The sequence below is a fragment of the Sturnira hondurensis genome, unplaced genomic scaffold (genome assembly GCF_014824575.4).
Source record: "Sturnira hondurensis isolate 20B ecotype Veracruz unplaced genomic scaffold, ASM1482457v3 Scaffold0007552, whole genome shotgun sequence".
NCBI lineage: Eukaryota > Metazoa > Chordata > Mammalia > Chiroptera > Phyllostomidae > Sturnira > Sturnira hondurensis.
In genome coordinates, this window is record NW_028080183.1 from 116,356 (window position 1) to 133,644 (window position 17,289).

The 17,289-nt window shown below is 41.0% G+C and overlaps 1 protein-coding gene and 1 pseudogene across 1 annotated transcript; both read right to left on the bottom strand.

The window, feature by feature from the left end:
* Positions 1-4,657: 4,657 nt before the first annotated feature.
* LOC118991449 (olfactory receptor 8B8-like) lies at positions 4,658-5,698 on the bottom strand. Its single transcript, XM_037052662.1, has one exon. It carries the CDS (start codon positions 5,646-5,648, stop codon positions 4,674-4,676), a length of 975 nt encoding a protein of 324 aa, XP_036908557.1. The 5' UTR covers positions 5,649-5,698; the 3' UTR covers positions 4,658-4,673.
* Positions 5,699-13,705: 8,007 nt separating this feature from the next.
* LOC118991445 (olfactory receptor 8B12-like) lies at positions 13,706-14,643 on the bottom strand (annotated as a pseudogene).
* Between the last annotated feature and the right edge of the window lie 2,646 nt (positions 14,644-17,289).

A 17,289-nucleotide genomic window follows, 5' to 3' on the forward strand; every position in this document is an offset into this window, starting at 1 on the left:
AAATACTTTATTACATGTTTGGAAAACCTGAAAGAATACATGGAAAACATTGTACATATAATATTTACTTTACCAAGTATAAAATTAGCATATAATTGATACATACAAATAAATAATAATATGAAAATACAATGAAAGAGAAAACTCTCGTTACAGTTGCAAAAGTAAAATAAAATTCCCATGCATGAATGTAATAACAATGTGCTCAAATGGATGAAAAAAATTATAAAAAACTCCTAAAGATACTGAAGTTGACCTGAAAAAAATGGGGAGTTTTGCCGCACTTCAAGATTGGAAGTCGCAAGACCCAAAGATGTTAATTCTTCCTAAGTTTACTTATAAATTTAAGATGCAATCAATAAATATACCCTTAAGTTATCTTCTACAATTAGGCAGATTAATTATAAAGTTGGGGTTAAACATGAATAGCCAGGAAAACCATAAAAAAGAATGACATGTGGGAAGTTGCCACCAAGACATGAAATATTATAAAGCTTCTGTAATCCAAGCAGTTGGGCATTGAGTTATGAATAGACTGAAAGACCATAGAACGCAATGGGAAACAAAAAATATCCCAGATGCCTATGAAACTTTGTATAGAATGAAGGCAACTGCTCAAACCCATGGGGAAAAGATGGGCTTTTTATAAATGTCTATAGAACCACATGATGGTCTTCTGGAAAAACATATAGTTGGATCCATTCTGCACACCATACACTGGTAAAATTTCTAAAATGACCAGATATTCAAATATAAAAAATAAATAAAACCATACAATCACATTATGAAAAAAATGAATGACTTTCTTTATAACTTAAGAGGAGAGAAAATAGTTCTAATTATCATTAAAATACCAGAAACAATAGAAGATTAATACATTTAATTTAAAAATTTTATCATAAAAACAGTCAAAAGCCAAATCACAGATTAGAGGAAAACACACAACTTATACCTCAAACAGAAAGCTATTGTACCCAATATATAGTCCTCCTAAAAACTGAAAAGGCCACAATCCAGCAGAAACATGAGGAAAAAGTATGAAGAGACAGTCCATAAAAGAAATAATAAGACCAACAGTCATTAAATACATGAGACCACCTCCCATGTTTCTTAAAATTAAACAAATGCAAATTATAACAATATTGAAACACTGTTTCTCACCCATCAGGATGGAAATTGTTAAAATTCTGAAACTGTGCCATGCTGAAGAGAGTAATAAAGTATGCCTTTTCATTTATTGCTGAGGTAGAAGATAAATGTCAATTGCTCCTCCCCCAACACAAAATGCATCGTCAATACAATCCCAATCAAAATCGCAGCAGGTTCTTTTGTAGGAATTTCCAAGCTGAGTCTAGAATTCATATGGAAATTCACAGGTCCGAAAGGAGCCGAGAAATTTTGAAGGAAGTGAAGGAGATTCAGGACTTCTACTACCTGATTTCAAAAATTATTATAAAGCTACAGTAACCAATGCTGTATGTAACTGGCATCAAGATGGACAAATAGATGAAAACAAGCACACACAAATATATCCACTGATTTCTAACACAGGTAAAAGAACAATCACTGGACATTTATGAGCAAACATACATATACCCCAAAACCCCACTTTGATCCAATACAAAACTTAACTCATAAAATTTCCACATTGTTCTTCTGGCCTCAGCAAGAACAGTAATGAATTTCTTAATTAGGACACAGCACTAACTATGAAAGGCAAAGTTGATAAATCAAACTTCATTTAAATTAAAAATATTGGCTATCAAAAAATATCATTTAGGATAAGTAAGGCATAGTCTGGGGAAGATAGGGAGAAGAAGATTACTGTGTATGTATGAATGTATTACCCATAGGTACATATATATTATCTATACATACACAAACACAAACATGTACACTTATATGGACTTACATGTGCATTTTAAAATTCCTCCAATACAATAGGAAAACAACTAATTACCCTATTTTTTAAATGAGAAAATGACTTGAATAATTACTTCAAAGGAGATATCCAAACAGCCAGTAAATATGTAAAAAGGTGCCCAACATCATTACTTATCAGGAAAAAATTTGAACAAAAAATCATTCCACTGTCCATATCAGAATAGAAATACATTTTTGTATATGGTATAAAATAGAAATACCAAGGGTTAACAAGTATATAAAACAATAGAATCCTCAAACATTGCTGATAGCAGTGCAAATTGAATCAAACTTTAGAAAACTGTGATGTTTATAGAAGCTGCTCATAAGCCTACTTTATTATGTATTATATTCACATATAAGTATAATCCAAAAGAAATGTTTGCTTATTCAATCAAAATACACGTGCAAAATGTTTCTGAGGGGTTTATCAATAAAAGGCAAAAGTTTGAAACTATCTAACTTTATTAACAGGCTACATAATTGTATATTCACATGATGGAATACTACAGAGAACTATAACATAACCTCCCCATACATACTGCAATATACATGTACATGACAGGTATTAAGATGAAGAAAAGAGGCCAGAAACAATTCAGTATCTGGCCAGTTCCTTTCTTTTTGGTTTAGTTTAGTTTTAGTTTATGTATGTGCAGGGGCACATACATAATCCAGTACCTGGTTTATATGAAGTTCAAGTACAGAAAACACTCTACAATGATAAAAGTCAGAACAGTGGATAGCTGTGGGGCATGAGGTGGAGGGCAGGTTGTATTTACTGGAAAGATGCCAGAGGAAATTTTTGAAAGTAGATGGAAATGTTGCACATCTTGATCTAGTTTGTGGTTACATATTCATGTGCAAAAGTTCAATGAGCTGTACACTTAAGATTTGTGCACTTTGCTATATAAAAGTCAGGGCACAAAATTTTCCAAAGGAGTTTTCCGTATTCTTTTATAACCTACATTGAACAGTATATTCAATACACCAACCCCAACTTCTAAACTCAAGGTTTCCTAAATTCAGGCATCCACAGGGTCAGGCACAAAACGTACCTCTTTTATTATATAAAAATTTTTATTACAAAATAATAAGCATGTAATTCTGTAACATTACAATATCTCATTACACCACACCCTATGACAAAATGTTCACATTGCTGTTCATCTCATGTGAGACAGTCACGTCCCCTACCAACCACACTCAATGGCACTACTTCTGCTGCACCCGGTATTCATCTCATCTCAATCCTCCCTTCATAAGCTTATTCCTTTCTTTTTGGCAGCAATGAACAGGATCGAAAGGCAGAACTCAACAGTTATTCAAATTTCCCCTACATCCTAACAGAGTGGGCTTTCCCAAGGAATGGCCCCGTAAGTCAAAATATTTCCTACAGTACTTCATTTGTCATTGCTACTCAAAGAAATTTTACCAATAATAGTGAGTTTAGACAAAAAATGTTATATTAATTTTTAAAATAAAGCTCTATTTCCCACTTCATAATTTGGTGGCTTTATGAACTTATCATAAGATTATCATTTCTTACCTATATGTATCTATTATTAGAATATCGAGGCTATCTGCAATGCCTGAAAATTCCATAGCAATTGCCTCACCTAATAAGCAGCAGCTTGGTGCTAAGTGGCAGGTGAACGTGCACCCAGGGCGGCTAGCGCTCTGTTAGATCCTCTAGACCAGTGTCATCCAATGGAAATGTAATGCAAGCCACCTATAAATTCTAAACTTTCTAGTAGATACTTTAAAAACAAACAGATACATTCATTTTAATGACATTTTATTTAACAAAATATATCCAAAATGTTACCATTTCAATGTGTAATCAAGTAAAAAAGTACTCATGAGATTGTTTTTCATATTCTTCAGAGACTGGGTGTGTATATCACACTTACTTTGCCCTCTTACAGTATGTCTCAATTTGTATGTTCCCATCTCAGTTGCTCAATACCCTACATGCTAGTGACTACCAGATCAGATAGCACAGCTCCCCATGACCTTGAACCACAACCAAGATAACCATTTGAAATGAGACTCCAAATTCTATCTCAGCCTTGAAATAATATGATGCCTCCACTCAGCATCTTTCGACCCTTCAAAATTCCATTTCTCTCCCCTGTAAGTCCTAATTCACTAACCTACATACCCAGTGTTCCACTGAGCAAGTCAGTGGTCACCACACTTGTCTTCTGGAAAACCTAAGACACTACCCATTTACACACTACAAAACTCATCAGACACTGATCATCTCATTTTGGCACGATCTACTCAACAAAATTTTTCACCTCCTATTCTCTTGAAAAATGTGATGTATTAAAATTATGTTGTGCAATTAGCATGAAACTACTGTCAATCCATTTTTAGTTTAGATATACTAGGTCAACTAACATGTGAAATGACATCTTGCAAGAAAAGATGAGGCAAGAAAACATGGCATAAAGGAAAACACACTCAATTGAGATTCAAACTGAGATTTTAGTCCCAGCTCTGTCACCAGAAATTTCTTTTCTATTTTTGGACTACATGAAATGATTCTGAAACCCCATTTGATATTGCATACAGTATAATTTCAAAGACTATTTTCATAAAATAAAGAAGGAAGAGTTGTGGTGATGGTGAGAGAGAATAAATTCATTTGAGAAAGTTAAAATTTTCATTAAATATAGAATACAAAAGCATAAAAGTTGAATTCCTTATTGGTGATGATGATAAAATAATAACAACATTCTAATTTAGAAATTCTCATCCCTTTTCTCAAATTCCAATTTCTTTACAGACAAAGTTATTCTGCCCAAGGTTTTCTTCATGGCTAATTTGACATCCTTGTTCCTCAGGCTGTAGATTAGTGGGTTCAGCATGGGCACCACAGTGGTATAGAACAGAGTGCAGACTTTGTCCTGGTCAAGAGGTATAATAGAAGGTGGTTTAAGGTATGCAAAAGCTCCTGAGCCAAAGAAAAGAGAAAGTGCAATTATGTGAGAACTGCAGGTGCTAAAGGCTTTGGATCTTCCCTCACTAGAACTAATGTGGAAAATGCTGGAAAGAATGAAGCCATAAGACAGAAAAATGCTCACAATGGGCACTCCAATGTCAATGGCTACAAGAGTAAAAACCACCAAAGTATTCATGTAAGAGCTATTGCAGGAGAGCTCAATGAGGGGGAGGAAGTCACACATATAATGATTGAGAAGGTTTTCTGAACAAAAGGACAGAAACAGTATATTACCTGTATGCGCTACAGCCCCCAAAATTCCCATCCCGTAGACACCCAGCAAAAGAAATAAACACACCTGAGGAGACATGGTTACCATGTACAACAGTGGTTTACAGATGGCCACATAGCGGTCATATGCCATTGCTGACAGGATGAAGCATTCAGAAATGACAAACCAAGAGAAGAAAAAGAACTGAGTCATACACCCTGTGTAGGAGATAACGTTCTTCTTTAACACAAAACTCATCAGCATTTTGGGGATGACGGCAGAGGAGTAACTGAAGTCAATGAAGGACAAGTTCAAGAGGAAGATGTACATGGGAATATGAAGATGAGAGTTCAGTGCAATCAGTATTATCAAGCCCAAGTTCCCCACCATGATGACCACATAGAAGCCCAGAAACAGGAAGAAGAGAGGGAGCTGGAGTCCTGGCTGGTCTGTTAAGCCTGCAAGGATAAACTCTGTCACAGAAGAGGTGTTTTCTGCAGCCATCCTCCTCTGGGACTGTCTGGGAGAGAAACAGAAAAGAGTTGCTCATACACAGAGAGAAAAACAACCCATTCCTGAGCATGGTGCTTAAACAGGAAGATGTGGGACTCAGAGTTGAGTTGGCATCTCCTTGTTCCTGCATCTCTGTTTTTATGGTCCCCATGGGGTTTTAACCTTTCTAGTAACTGTTGGTGGCTGAAATTTGCCTCCAGAGTAAGGGCTTATCCAACTGAGGAGAAGTCCACAAAGCTCAGCTGGGATGACCCTGCAACCTTGCAGTAACTTTCTTCGGGTACTGCCTGCCCTGTACAGCCCTGAACCGAGTTTTGTGTGACCTAGGTCCTCCTCTGCAGTGCTATGGGGAAGCAGAAGCCAGTTGCCCTAGACCTTCCATCTTTGGTCAGTGCTGGTCTGAACAGGAAGATGAGGCTGTTTTGCCCTGAGTCTGTAGCAGGAATGGCTGTGGATATACTATGTGAAAATAATACTGGAGAAATAAGGAAAATTTATTAACTAAACCTAAAAAAGAAGCAAGATTTGCTGAGCACTCACTAAGATAATGGAACTGTTCTAAGTGGTCTGGGGCATTTTGATTAAACCCATTGAACAGATGATGACACTGGGCACAACCCCAGTCCTTCTAATTGGCAGCAGAAGAGGAACTCAGGCTGTCTGGCTCCGGGGTCTGGGCTTCTTACCCTAACCAATCTGCTACAGCACAGACCACATCAGGCAGGCACTCACCCTCCTTCTGACTGCAGTCACAGTGCTGGACTCTGCTGGAGTCCACCCATTTCTCTCATTGAGATTCAGATGGCCTTGGTGACAAGAAGAGGATACCTCAGAGCTCAGACTGCTCTGCTTCTGCCTCTCTCCTTTAAAATTCAAAGCCTTTAGTTTGTCTTGGTTCTCCTGTTCAGCTGAAGAACATGGTCTCTGACCTCCTTTGTCCCCAGCCTCCAGTCCAGCTTCCAGGGATGGGAGAGCACCTTTATAAGGTCCATACAGTGTTATTTTTTATTAGGGACCACAGTGACCTAGATACAGGGGCTCTCTCAGGATCCTTGCTCCCTAAGGAAGAAGAAATGTTTGTTTATGCCCTTGATGGTGCCTGACGGGGCTTTTAATGGCATTTCCTTTCATTCAGGTTGCATCTTTCTAAGTACAATTAAGAACAAAGCACTATGGGGAAAATAAGTCTTGTATTTTGTACATTTATTGAGCACTTACTGTGTACCAGACACTGTATCTGAGTCCACACTCTCAATCGAAGAATCCAAAGTAATGCATAAATAATTTTATCGTGTTTATTCCTCAGAACAACCTCCTAGGTAGACCTGTTAATCTCCACTTTAAAAGTGAGGAGCACACATAGTTTGTAGATTCAAGAACCTTGCTGGTCTCCTTAAGCAAACATGGGTCCTTAATGTGTGTTATCTACAGCACCCTTGAGTGTCCGGGTAGAAGTTTTGGCTAGTGTAAACTGAACACTTTGTCAAATTGTCTCAAAAATTTTTCATTTATATAAGAACAAATAAAATTTTCTATGGCAACTTGCAGTCTACTCTCCTTGTCCGCGTCTTGAATATATTAAGAATGAAAGATTTTTGTAGCTGGTGGATTAGATAGGTTTTGGTACTGTGTTAATGGCAGGTCTTTTTAGAGAAGTTAGGAAATCAAAATACAAAGGCAGGACCCATCTTCCTCCAGGCAAGTGCAACTAAAACCACTTCACAGAGGCCTGTATTTGTGTCTGAGTGTTACACATACCACAGTGAGGACTTGTTCTCCCCTGGCTAAGGCTCAGCAGTGATGGTGCTTCATCTTTCTGTTTACTCTGTTTACACTGAGAATTGTCCACTGCCCAGAGAAATCTAATGGATCCCCACTGCTGTTACCAATTCCATTAAACAAAAGGAGAAAAATAATTCATTAAAATGAAATTAAAATAAGCTGTACTTGATATCCGAGTGCAAAGAAGACAATGTGGGTTCTCTGAAAGCTCTAGGGGGATTTTTGGCCTCAGAGAGTTTCCTTGACAAGCTCGTTTCCTAATTCACCATAAGCAGGGCTTCTGTACAGCGATGTTACCTGATGACTTGTTGCAAACAAGAAGAGAATGAAAAAAACTACTTTCTCGTTCCATCTGTGCAGTGCTGTTGCCTTTCTAAAACTTGAATCTTTGGAAAATGGCTTCCTTCTTTATTTCTAATTTAAACTACATGTTACACATGCCACATCATTGGGTATGTGAAGTATTACATGCAATAAAACCTTTGCATAATGTCTCACATATATGCATTAGGTCTCAGCTTTATGATAAATAATCAGAGTTGCACAAGTATGGTACCAAACCAATCCCTACAGATCACAATATTCTCAGCTTTAATAAAAAGCACCCACCTAGCCAGGGAACTGAAGAGTCGGCAGTGGCCAGGCCTTCATTTGAAAACAGCTACGATGAGCTTCTGAAGGACCTTGTTCACTCCCATGTCTTGCATTACCCTCTACTGATTCCTTCCAAACCTCTATTTCTATCCACATCTGAGCAGGCAGCAGACAATGTTTAAATTCCACACATTAAGAAATTATACCACTTCCTTTTTTTCAAAAATTTAATCATCCTATGTTCCCTCCTTTAATAAATGGCACATTTCCCACTTTATTGGTAAAAAAGTCAAATTGATTCTAAATAAAGAAGTCATGCTGCTGGTACAACCACTATGGAAAACAGTATGGAATTTTCTAAGAAAAGTAAAAATGAATGTGCCTTTTGACCCAGCAATTCCACTCTTAGGAGAGTATATCCTAAAAACCCTGAAACACCAATCCAAAAGAACCTATGCACTCCAAAGTTCATACCACAATTTATGATAGCCAAGAGTTGGAAGCAACCAAGATGCCCATTGGCAAATGACTGGATCAAAAAGCTATGGTGCATTTACACAATGGAATTCTATGCTGCAGAAAGGAAGAAGGAGCTCCTACCCTTTGCAATACCATGGATGGAATTGGAAAGCATTATGCTGAGCAAAATAAGCCAGGCAGTGAAAGACAAATACCATATGATATCACCATTAACAGCAATCTAAACAAAAAACAAACAAGTAAGCAAAATATGACCAACGATACTCAAATAAGGAACAGGATGACAGGGTCCAGAGGGGAGAGAGGAGAGAATCATAGGGGGAAAGGGGATGGACTCACATGAACAAGTATAAAGGATACATAGACAATAACTAAGGTGGGGGGCAGTAATGGGAGGGTGGTGGGGAGCACTGGGCTGGCAGGGCTGGGAATATAAGACAGAAAACTGTACTTGAACAAGAATTAAATAAAAATTAAAATTAAAAAAGAAAAAAAGAAGTCATGCCATTTCCTGAAAATTAGTTCACAAAAGCTAATTTACTAACAGGTCATTTTATTAATTATTGATAAATATGTATTTATTGCCATTTTATTAGTCACATTTTTTACCTTTTTTCCTTCTTTCTTCTTACAGAACACCCTTTAATTTTTCTTTTTTTTTAATTTTTAAATATATTTTATTGACTATGCCATTACAGTTGTTCCATTTCCTCCTTCATTCACTTCCACCCTATACACCCCTCTCTCTATTCCCCCCCTTTAGTTCATGTCCGTGTGTCACAAGTTCTTTAGCTTCTATATTTTCCATACTATTCTTGCCCTGCCCTCTTTCTTTTTATTTAATATATTTTATTGATTATACCATTACAGTTGTTCTATTCCCCCGCCTCATTCCGCTCCACCCGCACACTCCCTCCCCCACCCATCTCCCCCCCTTAGTTTATAACCACGTGTCTCAAGTTCTTTAGGTTCTATATTTCCCCCACTATTCTCACCCTCCCCCCTATCTATTTTCTACCTACCATCTATGCTATTTTCTGTGCCTTCTCCCCCCTTCTCCTCCTCCCACCCCCATGTTTCTAACCCTCCATGTGTTCTTCATTTCTATGGTTCCACTCCTGATCTAGCTGTCCTCTTGGTTTGCTTTAGTGGTTTGGTGGTGATAAAATCCTTTAGTATTTTCTCGTCTGGGAAGCTCTTTATTTCTTTTGATCCTTTTTAAAAATATATATTTTATCGATTATGCTATCACAATTGTTCCATTTTTTCCTCTCCTTTATTCTGCTACACCCTGTATTCCCCTCTCACCACCATTCCTCTGCCTTAGTTCATATTCAAGCATGTACATAAAAGTTCTTTGGCTTCTCCATTTCCCATACTATTTTTAACCTCCCCCTGTCTATTTTGTTGTGGTGGAGGATGCGCGCGAGTCTCCCTGTGCGCCACAGACGAAAATAATACTACCAAGACATGATCTGCTTGGGGAGCAGAGGTGGTTAATCGCTCAAAAGAGAAAGACCAAGAGCCCCTTCCTCAATGGCTTTTACTAGATTCCTAACACACAGGAATACAGGCAAAGCTCATCAATCAATGTCAGGTGGCAAGGATCAAACACCAGACAACATTTCAAAGAAATCTGAGGGACTAATCTGAGTCAGTGTCAGTCAGGTAAGGGGGTTGCAAAAACTTTGGGAGACATGCTCATTTCCAGCTCAGACCCTTATCATACAAAGAAAAGCAGGTTTAGGAATACAGGCTTCACAGGACTTTAGCAATTCTTTCTTAGGGCTGATCACCCCAGAACCCACTCTAGCTGGCAGAGGGCTGCACCACCTTCCCCATCATAGGTTTTTAGACTTAAGTGGGTGAGAGCCAGGAAGTGCTTCTCCCAGACAGAAATGGGGACTCAGACTATGTCAGAATAGCTGGGGGGTGAGGGTCCATCATTCCCTCTTTGCTGCAGCCCCCCAAGTCCTTCCTTAAGGGCCTCCCGAGTGATCATGTCTGGCTTAGGTTGCCCCCCTCTGAGGGGTTGTACCCATCATTGACTAACCGACCAAGCATTGGGGGCAAGAGATGGATGAAGCAGAAGAAGTGCTCCTGCCAGGGAGATAAGCTTTGTCTCCTTAGTGGCTCACGGTCTGAAGGTTGCTCACTCAGCCCTATCCATAGTGGGGGGAGGGCTTTACAACTCCTGAAACCAGGCAGAGACTTCCCAATATCTCCCCCTTTTTTGTTTGTTAAATCAACTGAAGCTATTAGGCCTGTGAAACCTACTACTTGCTGTTTTTGAATGTGATCACAAGAAAACAACTTTCATATACATAGGAAAGCACAAATAAGAATTAAAACAAGGAGGCACCCAAGGACTACCATAACCCAAATTTGTAAGTTCACTCCATCACACTAGTTCTTAGTGTTTATCCATTATAGATTATTATTCAGAGTATGTAACACCTTTTGTTCAGTTAGGCATTTGATGTCACTCAGCTGCTGGTGGAGTTCAAGCTGGAGTTGATGAATTTGTCCTTTAAGGTTGGTAGAAAACATTTCCCATAGGTGATGACAAATATCTGCCCAGGAATACTGACTGGAATTCTGCCTTAATGGAGTAACACAGAGTTTAGAAAAATCAGGATCACAAGTAAGCTGTTGCCTTAGGGTGAGAGCATCCTGTAGCTCTCCAAGCCAGACGATGGCAGATTCTGCAGTAGAAAGCAGAGTAAGAATTTCCTGATTAATTTGGCTTTGTTGAATCATTTGGTGAGTAGTATAGAGTGAGAAGAACATCAACCAAATACGCGGTTTGAATGGATTCAGTAAGGATTACAGATACAGTAGTCATGGCCCCTATTATTAAAATAGCAGAAACTATGGAGGTAATAAGCATACCTATGAATTGGAGGTTTCTGACATAGGTGAGGGCCTTATTGAGAGCACTTAATCCTCGTGGTTCAGCCCACTCTCAGGCAAGATTAACAGGAACCCAGGCCTGGGCCTGTTGGCAAATGACAAATATGGTGGTAAGATTCAATTGAGTGACATTCAAATGGATTAAATAGCTATTATATACAGTGCCAGGAGTAGTAGTAAAAGTATATACAGTAGAGGTCTCATTATACACAAGTTGAGGTGCACCAGGGATGGCTACAAATAGATAAGCTTGAGAAGTACATACAGTAACCCAGGTACGTGAAATATTCCAAATGTTAAAGTAACTAAAGGCACTGTCTTCTTTCGGATGAGTTGAAATTATCCTGTATGATGGTCAACAAAAGGGAGCCCCATCTTCCAAGTAGAAGAGTGACATTGGCTAGTATGAGTGAGACCATTTATTCTGTGAATAGGGGGTCCTGCCTGTCCTCTATGCCAACTAACTTTATTATACACTGTGAGGGGCATAGGATTTATAATTGCCGAGCCTACTATGGCATAACGCTTCCACTTTGAACCCCAGTTTTCTGCTACTAGAGGGGTGCTAGTTATATTGATTAATGATGGTGTTTGATCACACCATAGTTTCCAAGTGACTGGCTTGGTTGATCTACCATCTATTTGACATAAAGGAGGATTCATTGGTTTAGTACTATCTCCTTGCCTTTCTCCTATAAATCCTATTGGTCCAACTAAGGAAAGATTTACTGCAGGCAGAGACCGCTGAGTGGTATAATTAGTTATTGCATGAGCATACCACTTAGACATAATAGGCATGCAGAGGGTATTGGTTAACAAAGACAAGCACTCAGGCAAATGATTAGAGACATATACAGTACCTTCCAGAGTGAACAGCCAATGATGCTTTTCCTCTGGGGGTCCATCCAGAGGGAGCCAGGTGCCTCTGGTCTACTCAGTGTCATTATTAGATAAAGGGAGGCCCAGGGTTCCAACAAGTATGGAGGTTAAACATAGGTGGGTCTATAATCTAGCTCCAATATATATGTTCAATTTCAGAGGCTAAACCTAGCTCTCCAAGACAGGTGAGCAGGCCCAAGATTAGCGCTACCTTGGTGAAGTTTGAAAAAGCAACTGAAAAATAAGCTAGGAACCTGTTCTTTGGAGCTTCCCTGACTCACTTGTTGGATAATCTGCTGTGCTCTTGTCTTAAGGGTTTTTAGGTCACCCCAAATTCCTCCCTGAGGTTGATCTGGGGAGTTGCTCCTATGAGTCTCTGTTTTCTAGTGGTGGAATGCTTCTACCATGGTCCTTGGGGACATCTGCTTCATCTGCTCCTTCAGCCAGTCTGCTTTCTCTTCGAGGTGTCTAATCCTGATGAGCTGCCACATCTGTTGCTGTTGTGGGTCTGGTATGGTACAGTTTCACTCTTTTTGCTGGGAGCCACAGTGGTGGACCTGAGAGAATTGAAACACAAGCATATCCTTTTCCCCATGTTAATAGCTCAACCGGGTGTTCACAATTTCCTTCCCCTAATTGGTCTTTGTATAAGACCAGAGGGTATGGACCTGTAGGCCTGTTTTGTATAAAGTGTTTGTCTATGGGTGACTTCAGACTATCATCACAATTCAAAACAATTGTGACATAAAGAAATATAAAGGTATATATTGTTAGCATAGTTACAGTTCTGGGGGATGTTTCTTGACTCCCCCTCTTTTGTGGGAAACCTAACACACTATTTATTTACACACTACAAAACTCATCAGACACTGATCTTGTCATTTTACCACGATCCACTCAACAAAATTTTTCATCTCCTATTCTCTTGAAAAATATGATGTATTAAAATGATGCTGTGCAAGTAGCATGATATTACTGTCAATCCATTTTTAGTTTAGACATTCTGGGTCAACTAACATGTAAAACAACATATTCCAAGAAAGAAATGAGGCAAGAAAAAGTGGCATGAAGGAAAACAAACTGAATTGAGATTGAAGCTGAGATTTCAGTCCTGGCTCTGCCACCAGGTAGTTTTTATATATTTGGACTAGATGAAATGATTCTGAAACCCCATTCAATATTGCATATGGTATGATTGTAAAGACTATTTTAATAAAACATAAAAGGAAGAGTTCGGTTGATGGTGAGAGAGACTAAATCCACTTGGAAAGGAATTAAAATTTCTTCTAAATATAGAATATGAAAGCAAGAATGTTGAATTTCTTATTGATAATGATGATAAAATAATAACAACATTCTAATTTAGAAATTCTCATCTCTTTCTCAATTTCAAATTTCTTTCAAGAGAAAGTTATTCTTCCCAAGGTTTTGCTCATGGCTAATTTGACATCCTTGTTCCTCAGGCTGTAGATTAGTGGGTTCAACACTGGCACCACAATGGTACAGAACAGAGTGCAGATTTTGTCCTTGTCAATGGGTAAAATATAAGGTGGTTTAAGGTACACCAAAGCTCCTGAGCCAAAGTAAAGAAAACTGCAATTATGTGAGAACTGCAGGTACTTAAAGCTTTGGGTCTGCCTTCAGTAGAACTAATGTGTAAAATGCTAGAAAGAATGAAGCCATAACAGAGAAAAATGGTCACAATTGGCACCACAATGTCAATGGCTATAACACTAAAGACCACCAGAGTACTCATGTAAGAGCTATTGCGGGAGATCAAGGAGGGGAAGGATGTCATATAATGATTGAGAAGGTTTTCTGCACAAAAGGTCAGAAGCAGTATACAACCTGTATGCACTATAGCCCCCCATATTCCCATCCCGTAGACACCCAGCAGAAGAAATAAACACACCTGAGGAGACATGGTGAGCATGTACAACAATGGTTTACAGATGGCCACCTAGCGGTCATATGACATTGCTGAAAGGATGAAGCATTCAGAAACAACAAAGAAACAGAAGAAAAACAGCTGAGTCATACACCCTGTGTAGGAGATAACGTTCTTCTTTAACACAAAACTCATCAGCATTTTGGGGATGGTGGCAGAGGAGTAACTGAAGTCAATGAAGGACAAGTTCAAGAGGAAGATGTACATGGGAATATGAAGATGAGAGTTCAGTGCAATCAGTATTATCAAGCCCAAGTTCCCCACCATGATGACCACATAGAAGCCCAGAAACAGGAAGAAGAGAGGGAGCTGGAGTCCTGGCTGGTCTGTTAAGCCTGCAAGGATAAACCCTGTCACAGAGGAGGTGTTATCTGCAGCCATCCTCCTCTGGGACTGTCTGGGAGGGAAAAAGAAAAGAGTTGCTCGTGCACAGAGAGAAAAACAACTCACTCCTGAGAGTGGTGTTTGAACAGAAAGGTGTGGGACTTAGAGTTGAGTTGGCATCTCCTTGTTCCTGCATCTCTGTTTTTATGGTCCCCACGTGGCTTCATCCATCCTAGTAACTGTTGGTGGCTGAAATTTGCCTCCAGAGTAAGGGCTCATCCAACTGAGGAGAAAGTCCACAAAGCTCAGCTGGGATGACCCTGCAACCTTGCAGTGAAACCACCGCATATGGGCCTACATGTGTGTGTGTCTCAGTGTGGACCCATACAGCAGTGAGGACTTGCCCTCCCCACACTAAACCTCAGCAGAGATGGTGCCTCATCTGCCTGTTTGCATGGAGAACTGTCCACTGCCCAGGTGACATTAATGAATCCCAGTTACTGTTCTCGATCCTGCTGCACATGTTGAAGAAATGGAGAAAAACATTTCATTACCAAGAAACTAAAGTAAGCACCACAAGTATGTTCTCCTTTGGACCTGAGGTCAAAGAAGGCTTCGGGGACTCACTACAATGTTCAGTTTTTTTTTCAGAATCTCAGAGGGTTCTTGTAAGCATGATGCAATACCAGGGAAACTTCTTCTGAGATGCTTGCCCCTTCAGAGTTGGTATCCATGGGACCTTCAATTCCAATGCCTCAATGGTTCATTTCAAGCGAACCAAAGCTTCCCTAAAGCTGTTTTGACGGTTGACATGCTCCTATACAAGCAGAGAGAAACAGAAGCTGATGAAAAAGATGGCGGCGGAGTAGGACAAAGGATTTCGCTTCCCTTCACTCGCCGGAGAAAAACCAGGCTGCTCTGCAGAGGAGCATGGCGAACACCCAACAGGGACCCAGCATATGGGACGGCAGGACCCCAGGGAGTATAGCGTCCACTGAATGACCAGAGGTTGAGGAGAGGAGATGGACCTCAGATCAGCAAGGTACGAGGGAACAGCACAGAGGCTGTGGGCCCTTCGCTGGCGGTGGCGCCAGGGTCCTGGCAGGGCCTCCCTGATCTCTGAGAGCCAAGGGGGGGCAACAAGGACAACCCTATGAGAGACCTAGTCACCGGCATCCTCTCTAACCAGCAGGGTGCAGATTGGAAAACACCAGGAGAGATAGGTTTGCCTGTAGTGGCAGAGAGAGGAGTGGGCATTGGGAAGCAAACCAGAGAACTCTGATAACCCGTGGAGTCAGGCTGTGTTTGCCAGTTTGGGGAACTGAGGGGCCCCAGCATTCCCAGTAGCCTGAGCCAGCACTCCCACAGTCTCGGGGGATATTTGGGATACGGTCAGTGCCCCTGGAAGAGCACCAGTCACCAGCTCCCTCCCTACCCAGCCAGGAGCAGGCTGAGAAGCACCGGAAGGCAGGCTGTAGTTGCCGGCTTGGAGGTCTGGGTGGCGCGCATTCCCAGAGGTGCGCATTCCCGATACCAGGGGACTCCAGCTGGGGACTCCAGCAGGCGCTCACACAGCACTGGAGCACTGCGCGAAACTTACAGGGCCCCTGGGGAAGTGCCAATCACCAGATCCATCCCTACCCAGCTGGGCGCAGACTGAGAAGCATCCAGAATCCAGTATGGTCGCCAGATTGGAAGTCTGGGAATCCCGTGTATTCCCGGTGGCGTGCATTCCCAGTGGAGTGCATTCCCCGTGGTGCGCAGTCCCAGTGGTGCGCATTCCCAATACCGGGGGACTCCAGCCGGGGACTCCAGTGGGCGCTCACACAGCTGCGGGGCGCTGCTCGAGACTGACTCAGCCCCTGGGGAAGCGCCAATCGCCAGATTCATCCCTACCCAGCTGGGCTCAGACTGAGAAGCACCTGGAGTCAGGCTGTGGTTGCCAGCTTGGAAGAATTGTGAGTTGTCCAGTGTGTGCAGCCACAGCACTGGGAAAGGTCTAAGCCCAAGCCTGCTAGACCAGGAAAGCCTGGCTGGGAGTGCATGCCCTCACGCCAGGCCAGAGTTGGGAAGCATGGGGAAAAACCTGCTCTCAGAGGGGCACGGGAGAGCGGTGCCATTCCGGATCTTGGGAGGGCATTGGCGAGACCAGCTAAGTTCACCGAGAGGAGAGAAAGGCCACACTAATAGCCCCCCAGGCTGCTACAGCTAGGGAGAGCAAAAGAAAAGGTTTGACCAGCTGGAGGCCAAAAAGAGGAATAGGTGGAAGTGGAGAACACCAAAATACCTGCAGGAGACTGCACCACTGAGTCTCACAGGCATCTTACCACAGAAGTTCTCACCATAAACCCAGGAACCCAAAAGAGACCACTTTAAGAAGCTGAAGCCAACAAGAAGAGCAACACAAACAATGGGAAGACAAAGAAACAACCCCCAAATGAAAGAAAAGGAGGAAGTCTCAGAAAGAACGTTAGATGAACTAGAGGCAAGCCAACTATCAGATATTGAATTCAAAGCACTGGTTATCAGGAAATTCAAAGAGCTTACAACGAGCTACCAGAAACTACAGGGGAGCTACAGTGAGCTCTCTGCAAACTACACCAACATGAAAAAGGAAATGGAAACCCTTAGTAAAGGCCAAGAGGAAATGAAGAATACAATTTCTGAACTGAAGAACACAGTAGAAGGTATGAAGAATAGAATCGATATGGC

Bases quoted from the DNA above. Each gene is read 5' to 3' on its own strand.
- LOC118991449 (XM_037052662.1), bottom strand. From the start codon at position 5,648: ATGGCTGCAGAAAACACCTCTTCTGTGACAGAGTTTATCCTTGCAGGC.